The following is a 9,487-nucleotide window of genomic DNA, read 5'->3' on the forward strand; positions in this document are numbered from 1 at the left end:
CCTCTGGCCATTAACTTGCCTCGGATTTTCTTCTCGCGATAAGAGGCACGGAACGCGGAGAACCTTTTGCCGAAGCGCAGCCGACTGCGGAATGGAACCGTACAAGCAATTCTCGCGAGATGTAGAGTGACCGTAGCTTGTGGAGAGGGGCGGAGGCCCAGAGGGGCACCACGTGGGGACTGCCGGAGCTGTCTCGGGCGGGCGTTCAGTTTGGGTCTAGGTTGGAGTTGGAACCGTGGAGATGCGAAAGGAAACGCCGCCCCCACTAGTGCCCTCGGCGGCCCGCGAGTGGAACCTTCCCCCTAATGCGCCCGCTTGTATGGAACGACAGTTGGAGGCTGCGCGGTATCGTTCTGGTGAGCCAAGATCCCGGGCCTGGGAGCTCCCTCATCCTGCCCGGGATGCCCTTTCCCAGGACTGGCCTTTCCAGCGCTCCTCCCCGCCCCGCACGCCTTCCTGACCCCCACCTCGCGTCGCCTAGTTCAGTCCCCAATCTTAACCCCGCGTTCCTGAGCTCAGACCCAGACCCGGCCCGCGTGCTGTTCAGTGTGGTCACCATGGAGACGAGCCCTTCCACTCGTCCAGTGCTGACAGCTTGTACTTCCCTTAGATGGGGCGCTCCTGCTCGGGGCCTCCAGCCTGAGTGGCCGCTGCTGGGCTGGCTCCCTCTGGTTGTTCAAGGACCCTTGTGCCGCCCCCAACGAAGGCTTCTGTTCCGCTGGAGTACAGACGGAGGCCGGAGTGGCTGACCTCACTTGGGTTGGGGACAGAGGTATCCTAGTGGCTTCCGATTCAGGTGAGTCACTTTCTCCTCGACCCCACAGGTGAAATAGATGATGGGATACTGGTAGGGCTGGACTCAATCTTTAATGTTCCATAATCAGTGCTTGGGGGGGCTTGAGGGTATTGGCCAAAGGAGAGCTCTTGTGTAGTGGGAAAATACCTTTTGGAGACTCTAAATTGCATGGGGGGAATTTCTAACAAAATTAAGGAATGGATAAGAACCATTTTATGTTTCCAGTAACCTTCCCAGTATCTCTCCTCAAACCCAGACAATCTTGATCTTAAAGGTGATGCTTAAGTTAGTTTGTGTTGTCTCTTTCCATTTCTTCCCATTTTCTTCTTTTTAAATGTCTTTATTTTGCTTCCTTTGTTTTGAAAGTCAGGTTCAGCAATGGAGTCTTTGACATTAAAAAAAAATCAGTATTTGGGTGTTGGAAGGCATGCATAGAAGTGGGGTATTAAAAACTGAGCCTCTCTGACAGTTGAGCATGAGCACTACATATTCAAGACAACTTTTGGGGTGTTTTCTGTACTTAATCTGTGCCTGTGCAAGACATTCAGTTATTCAGCATATTTTTAAAGATGCTGTGAGACATTTATGCAAGTTGTTCAACAAATACTAATGTTCAAGCAATTGGGAAGATTTAACCACACTGGGCTCTGTGCTACACAGATTGTGGAGACTTTAGCCTTGTGTCCTGGGACTTATTTTCCAGTGTTTTCTCACTGGAAGCCAGATAATGGATTTTGCCAGTCATTCCACCTTTCCTTGTCTTTCTAGAAGTTTTCCCCACCTCGTTTTCTGGATTGTTAACTAAGAAAACAGTAATGCCAGCATAAAGCCAGATGGCTTGGAAATTAGCTAAATCCTCTGATGATAATGGATTTTGCTTTTATAGCAATAGCTTACTTTGTTAGTTTAGTGACAATGGATTCACTTGAATCTTAGACGTGAGTTACTGTCTTGGTGTTGTCTATGCTCATTTCCCTCAACCTTCACCCCACTCCCAACAGGTGCTGTTGAATTGTGGGAGCTGGATGAGAATGAGACACTCATTGTCAGCAAGTTCTGCAAGTATGAGCATGATGACATCGTGTCTACAGTCAGTGTCCTCAGCTCTGGCACACAAGCTGTCAGCGGTAGCAAAGACTTCTGGTGGGTCCTTGTGTTCATCGCTCCTGTATTTTAGACCTCTGCTGGGTGCCTTTACTGTCTTATTAGCCTCATCGAGTAACGTTTTGGGCTTATTGTAAGAACCCGGTGATTAATTATGATTAAGATTTTCTTAGAGATATTGCAATCTATTGTGAATAGACCTTAGTAGCAGCCCAGTAAGCAATGACATAGGACATGTCAAAGGAAGTTCTTGTTTGAACACGTGTTTTTATGTAGATAGTATAGGTCAAAATTAAGACTCTGTTTCCTTTTGCTTCTTAGTATCAAGGTTTGGGACCTTGCCCAGCAGATGGTACTGAATTCATACCGGGGTGAGTACACATTCTTTTCAGTCTGGCCTTAGCTGTTTTGTTGTTATTCTCCCCTTGGGCTCATTGACTTTGGATGTTAGGGGCAGCAGTTCCTTGCCCTCTGCCTGATGGTTTTCTTCCAAAACTATAGTCAGGCCCCAATATCTATCCCTAGCCTTTTCTGAATTTCCCTGTTTCTGGTGATGGCCCCACCATCTTCTTGGCCACAGGGGACTCCACCTCTCAGTCCTGTTCCCCCCTCCTGCTTCCTCACTATTAGTGGGTCCCCAAGTTCTTTGGAACCTTTTTCCCCTTGGTCAGGGATCTTCCTTTCCGTTTCTTTCTTTTTTTTTTTTTTTTTTTTTTTTTGTTTATTTTTGAAAGACAGAGTGTGAGTGGAGAACGGGGAGAGAGAGAGAGGGAGACACAGAATCCGAAGCAGGCTCCAGGCTCTGAGCTGTCAGCAGAGCCCAATGTGGGGCTCAAATCCACAGACCGTGAGATCATGACCTGAGCTGAAGTCGATGCTTAACCAACTGAGCCACCCAGGCGCCCTCTTGCTTTCCATTTCTGATGCTTTTTGTTTTCAGGCTTTACCTCGCATAGATGGTGGTACTCACCTCATCTCTCTACCTGTAGTCCCTCATCTTTTGTGGTTTCTGTGGCTTGTGGATTAACATCCCATTTTCTTGTCCTGGCATTCAAGCCCTTCTGTCACTCTCCCTTCAAACATACTGCTCTAATTAAACCCAAACATAGTAGATCCTTGGCCTTCTCCAAGTATAAACCTGAAACTTGGGAATCATGAGCTTTTGAGTATTCACTTCCATAGAAGTTTTTTCTGGTGAGAACCATCACTTTGTATTAATGTTACTTTTTCTGCTTACTTTCATTAATAGCAGTACCAGTTGACTTTATTCGGAGAGCCATTCTTCATGAAGATGACATCTTCGCGAAGATAACGCATAGAACATTAATGTGTGTGTGGCTAAGAGATGTTCATTCAATGGCTAAGGGCCTTTCCCTGCCAATTCTAACTTTGGAGTGTGTGATTCACTATGTGCCAAAGCAAAATCAAACTCATACACATCCTGGACCTTCAGGGTCCAAGACTCGTAAGCAGTCAAACAATGTTAAAATGCTGGTGCTAGAGTCTATTACGTGTGCCTTTTGTTTCTTAGGCCCACGAGGGGTTTTCCTGGTCTGTGCTAACTCTTTCAGTACTTCCTCTGTTCAGCTTTTTTCATTAGTTCTTTGTGTTTTTGTCTGAATTGCAAATCCCCTGAGGGCAGAGGCACTACGTGGTATCTTTTTTTTTTTTTTTTTTAATATAATTTATTGTCAGTTTAGCTAACATAAAGTGTATGTAGTGTGCTCGGTTTTGGGGGTAGATTCCCGTGATTCATCGCTTACGTATGGCACCCAGTGCTCATCCCAACAAGTGCCCTCCTCAGTGCCCATCACCCATTCTCCACAGTGTGGAAGTTCCTCAAAAAGTTAAAATAGAACTACCCTACGTCTTCTTTATCTTTTATACTTTCCCATGGTGCTTGTGTCTGAGCTTTGCTTTCACTTGAACAATCCTTTGTCATTGTGTTGGCTTTCTATGGATTCTAGGGCAAGGAAAGAACTATGGAAGGTGGTTTGATTACATTCTCCTGTCTTGGGGCAGAGCCATATTCAGACCACTTCAGGTAATCTGGTCAGATGCCATTATAGTAGGTGGTTTCCACAGCCTGTAATTAACACATAGCAGCGATCTTCAGAATTTTTAGCATGTCGGCCTGAAAATTTTTCAAAAAATTACCCTCTTACACGTTTTTATATTGGCAACTAATTTAAGTTTAAACGGTTGCAAAGGAAGTAATTTCTGGTCATTTATTGTGTACTGGTTTCAAGGATATGTTTGTCAAAATTTTGGACTTGGAGATTAAGCCTCTTCAATATGCAAAATATCTACCGAATAACCTAACTGGCTAAAAACCAATCAGCACTGTTATGCCAGCTGGCCAAGTTAGACTTCACTTCCTGTCAGAAAAAGTCCGACTTCGTTTTTAGGTTCAGTTAGACTTGTCAGATGTGTCCTTACCACAAACGTTTGCCATATTTTTCAAAATTTTCATTGTTAGGCAGAAACAGAGATAAGTCCCAGAGCCACCCTGGTGCTCATGGTGTGTTGTGGTTTGTGGTCCGGTGAAATGGGGCCAGCCCCTCCACTGGATTGTACCCAGGTGCTCTTTCTTTTACTCTCTGGTTCTTAGGGAAAAGCCCCTTTGTTTTATGCCTGTGGGTTTTGTACCCCTAGGCATCGTGCCATGGTGAGGTGCGGGACGGCTGAGAGGTACGTGTGCCTTCTACACCTGGGAAAATGGGAATGTGAGAGTGGAGGGAGGCAAGGGGCACAGGCAGACTGCGGCAGCTTCTCGGTTCGATTTCAGGAAAGAGAACATCGGAAAAGTTTACTTCCCTAAGAGTAGCAGCGTCTAGAAGTCCCTTGAAAGGCTCTGTGTTACCTGGAGGTGTGTGCGTGCTACACAGCAGAATACAGTTGCTGTTCTGGGGTGTACATTCCTTCATGCTTCTTGCTCAGCCCCTAATTCCTCTTTCTTGTCTTTACTAATTCATTTTTCTCCCCCAAGCCTTTTTAGGTTCTGTAACTCCAACATTTTCTCCGGGGTTTTGTCTAATCCAAAATCTCTCACAGAACGGGTTAAGTCGCATCCTGAGACAAGGCCCGTTTCTCACACCTCCCTCGGTAGTATCTGAGCTGCTCGGTAGTAATGCGTCCAGCTTCTGCTCTGTCCTACTTCGCTTTCTCTCTCCTTCACAGCTCACTCCGGGCAGGTCACCTGTGTCGCCGCCTCTCCCCACAAGGATTCCGTGTTCCTTTCATGCAGTGAGGTGAGATACAGCCTCTCCTTCCCTCCCCATTTCCTAACCACACTCAAACCTCCGGCCACAAGTCTAGAGTGGACACCTGGCCGGCAGCTGCTTTGGGGATTGTGAAGCCCTTTTTCCATCCCTCCTCCTTCTAGGACAACAGAATTCTACTCTGGGATACCCGCTGTCCCAAGCCAGCATCACAGATGGGTGAGTCTGAGAGCCGGTGGTGGGAAGGTGTACTAGCAACCCACCTGGAAGAGGCTTCCTTGGCGAGAGACAAAGGCACAGTCACCAGATCCTCAGTCATTGTGACATAGGGGACGTAGTCACTCTCTTTCCCTCTGAGGTTCTATTGATTCCATTTTGTGCAGTGGGGACCAAAAGGAAGGGTAGGCTTGTGGGTGGCCGATTCCGTTCCTGGGACGGGTGGACAGAGGGGCCAGAATTGTTCTCTTCACGCTTTATGCCTGAAACTTGCCTGTGACTCGGGTCCGTCCAGAAAGGGCAGGAGGCTGAGGGATCAATGAGGTTTTGAGGGTCAAGGGCTAGGACACAACTGTCTTCACAGGGTTTGGGAAGGCGAATAAAGGTGCTTCTGGGACTTAGAGTGACTTCGTTTGAGAAGCTTCTTCACAGAGCTAGGCTCTGAGTCTTATTTCAGAGCCCTCTTCTCTCTGCAGGCTGCACTGCCTCTGGCTACTTACCTACCTCCTTGGCTTGGCATCCTCAGCAGAGTGAAGTCTTTGTCTTTGGTAAGCCTGTCACACCACATTTTTATGCCAGGAAGGGGGAGGACGAGGGCACGCTGACCCTGTAACGCACAAGGCTCCAGCTGCACAATCTCAGCAGTGCACTTGGCCATCACCTGTATTATGCCAGTGATAAGGTGGGATGATCCAGAAGTGGTTTTCGTTTGGCTTTGGGAAAAAAAAAACCACGACCGACTTTTTTCCTGGTAGATTTGATTGCTGATTGTGCGTTCCAGCTCCTGTATTCCGGGCTTGGCTGCAAGTCGGTGGAGTACAAAACAAGTGGATTGCTACATAGGGACTTCTGTTGCAGAATAGGGCTCACTCTTGTGCTCTTCTGGTGATGAGGCTGTGCGTGTGGTGACATAGTCTGTGGTTGAAATAATAACTACCTCGTTCATTAATTTTCAACAACCACCAGTGACTAACGATCCCTATTTTACAAAAGAAGAAACTGATGCTCAGAATGGTTAGCTTGTGTAAGCTTGAGGAACTAGCATTCAGATCCAGGTCTGGCTGACGCCAGGGCCCATGCTCTTACCCACTGTGATGGGCTCCCTCTTTTCTCTAGGTGATGAGAGTGGGACCATCTCCCTTGTGGACACCAAGAGTGCAAGGTGTGCCCTCAGCTCAGCTGTGCACTCCCAGTGTGTCACTGGACTGGTGTTCTCCCCACACAGGTACTGTCCTTTGTTCCCAAGGGCCTGGTGGGTATGAATGGGAACTGCACACGGGGAGTGCTTAGTTTGCAAAGCATTAGCTGATTAGGTCATTCCTTAAAGCAGACGGTGCTCTAATTAAGGTTTCAGAACACTAAAGATCTCTTAAGACCATAGTCCTTTTTTGGGTAGCACGGTCTTGTGTTCACATGGCTAAAATAGGGTCTTGTTCCTGCACAACACCCAAAATGATGAATATCGTGGGCTTCTGGGACTGTGTGGTTGGGAAGGCCTGTGTTTCTGGGTTATTGCTGAAGCTGCAGGGAGGGCCTAGATGGGGCGGTTAGTTGCCGGGATGATGGTCAACCCCGGCTCGCTCCATTTCCCTCATCCTTCCCTGCAACTTGTAATGTGGACTTGAGTGGTAGCCAGACCTTAACCTGAGGTGGGGATCAGGCCACCTCCTCTGGGTTACTTTGGGGTGGGGGTTGAGGGCAAACCAGGTAGGATTTGTCTTGGAACCATGGCTTTACCTCTCATAACCGCCCCCTGCCCCCTTGCTCTCCTAGCTCTCCCTTCCTGGCCTCTGTCAGTGAGGACTGCTCACTTGCTGTGCTGGACTCGGGCCTTTCCGAGGTGTAAGTGTGAAGTGGGGTCCTGTGACCGGGAATCGGGGACAAGAGCGGAGGGTGGCTGGGTCCTTTCTGTCTCCATGCACTGTCTCTCTCAAGGGGGCTGGGTGATGGGAGCCGGCTGACACCGACCGGCTCCCCGTCCCCAGTGCTGGCTCACAACTGGCCCTGGTAGAGGAGGGGTGTGGTGGTCGGTGGGATTTCCAAGTCTGGTGTTCCAGCTGTCTCCCAGAAGGGGGCAGTCGACCCTTTTCACGCGAAGAACACGTATATGAAATGCAACCTGCTGTGCAGTGAAAGGCACCAGAGTCCCTGAATTATACTGCCTTCTTTGCCATGATGTGCTCTCTGATCCTGGCCCATGTTACTACCCTTGCTCTAGCCACCATTTCTTCATGAAGTTAGGGTGCTGGATTGAAGGGTCGATGAAGTTCTCTGGATGATTACACTCTATCCTGGTGATGAGGCCACACATCTGGTGAAGTTGGTATAACACATCCCAAAAAGGTGCCCTGGATGTGTTGGATTCTCTCTTTTCTCCAAGCCTGCTTTCTCCTCGTTCTCACCGTGCCCAGACTTTCCTTTTTTCTCTTCTAGGTTTAGAAGCCGAGCCCACAGAGACTTTGTGAGAGATGCTACGTGGTCCCCGCTCAATCACTCCCTCCTTACCACAGTGGGCTGGGACCATCAGGTCACCCACCACATCGTGCCCACGGAGCCTCTCCCAGCCCTTGGACCTAAGAGTGTTGCCGAGTAGATAAGACAAAAAACAAATCCCCCATGAGTAACCACTCCCTTTGCCCTCCCCTCTCAGTCTGTGAGACCACACAGGAGCCTTATACACTATGTTGATACACTAGATCTGGACAGTTAATAGGCATTGTCTCTCAGCCCAAGGAAGGCTGGATTCTGGGATCCTGTAGTCCTAGGGAAGAAAAACTTTCCTAAAATTGGATATGTATGTGTGTCTGAGTGTGTGTGTAGATGCATAGTTTTTGGTGGGGGGGGGGGATTAAAATCCATCTTATGTCTTTCCCAAGTCCTTCCCCCACCAAAAAAAACCAAAAACCAAAACCAAAAAACCCCCAAAAAGTTCACAAAAGGGTTTTATGCTTCCTATGTAGCTGTGCATGAGGAATTGGCCGTGGCTAGATGAAATGTGGGATGTGGGCATCCCTGGATTCTTGGAAGCAGCTTATATACTACTCATGGAGATAGAAGCAACTTTATTTTTTATAAAACTTAATCTACCTTTCTCATGGGCAATGCTTCCATCCACAAAACTCTTGCCCGACTCACCTTGAGGAAGAGCCAGAACACTCATCGTAGTTTTGCACATCTTGCCGTGAAACTGACTCAAAAATACATTTTTTGGCTGGTGCCTGTGTAATGCTCCCCACCCCTCGTGGAGTTGTGTGTATGAAAGATGAGTGTTTTCCTGTCCTAGATTCCATGGAAAAAGTTGGGGGGTGGTACAGAGCTTAAAGGCATTTCGATTAAGTGAAAAACTGACCCAGGCTTGCAGAGAAACATGTGCCACGTCTCCCATCCCCAAACAGCTTGGGGCCTGACCTCTCCTGGCCTCTGGATCCCTTTCTCTGGATATAGAAAGTCTGAATGCTGTTTTTGTGGACTCCGAAGATTTTAAATGCAGCATCAGAGAATCAGAAATACTGGTTGGTGAAATAAAAAGTTTAGGCTTTGCTGGCCTGTCTTTTGAAGTGTGTGTTATGTGCAGTTGGACACATCTCACTTACGTGAGGCATCAGGGTGTTCGTCTTCTAGCCCGTTGTCTGTGTGCTTCCCCAGCCCTTAGAGCAGCTAGTTGGAACTTAAAGTAAATGTTGAGTCACTTGGGTTGATGGGCTGGCTACCACCATAAATCATGGTCAATTACGGATTATGAAACTCAGTACAATCAATTATGTACTTTAGTGCTTTGCAAGTTTAGCTCAGCTAAAATCACATGAAACTGAGGTAGTTTGAAGGAATATGGACGAAATATAAATAAAGCTTCCATGCTGCACCCTTGCCAAGCATGAGCTCTTGTCACAATAACCCCCAAGTAAAAACAGTGGAATTTGTAGTCTTGTGCTGTACTGGGTTTGGGGTAGGTGGGAAGAAACCCTTCACCGTTCTTAACTACAGCTTCTTGAAAGGTAATAGGGTGGGTGGGTAGAAACATTTTAAGTTCTTCTCAGAGGTAAACTTCACAAAGTTGTGATGGCCTAGAGAAAGGAGGGGTGAGGTGGGTAGGAACTAAATTTGCCTAGTCCTTTTCCTGGTGAACTCAGCCATGGTGGAGAGGAAAGCA

At 47.7% G+C, this 9,487-nt stretch overlaps 1 protein-coding gene across 1 annotated transcript; it reads left to right on the forward strand.

The window, feature by feature from the left end:
• The first annotated feature begins 102 nt into the window (after positions 1-102).
• Positions 103-8,894, forward strand: WDR77 (WD repeat domain 77). The gene is made up of 10 exons (XM_049616576.1): positions 103-356; positions 611-796; positions 1,798-1,939; positions 2,222-2,271; positions 5,081-5,151; positions 5,286-5,340; positions 5,814-5,885; positions 6,454-6,562; positions 7,111-7,179; positions 7,771-8,894. The coding sequence occupies exons 1-10, from the start codon at positions 242-244 to the stop codon at positions 7,928-7,930; spliced, it is 1,029 nt and encodes a 342-aa protein (XP_049472533.1). The 5' UTR covers positions 103-241; the 3' UTR covers positions 7,931-8,894.
• The last annotated feature ends 593 nt before the right edge of the window (positions 8,895-9,487 follow it).

This window comes from Panthera uncia, assembly GCF_023721935.1.
Source record: "Panthera uncia isolate 11264 chromosome C1 unlocalized genomic scaffold, Puncia_PCG_1.0 HiC_scaffold_4, whole genome shotgun sequence".
Classification (NCBI taxonomy): Eukaryota; Metazoa; Chordata; class Mammalia; order Carnivora; family Felidae; genus Panthera; species Panthera uncia.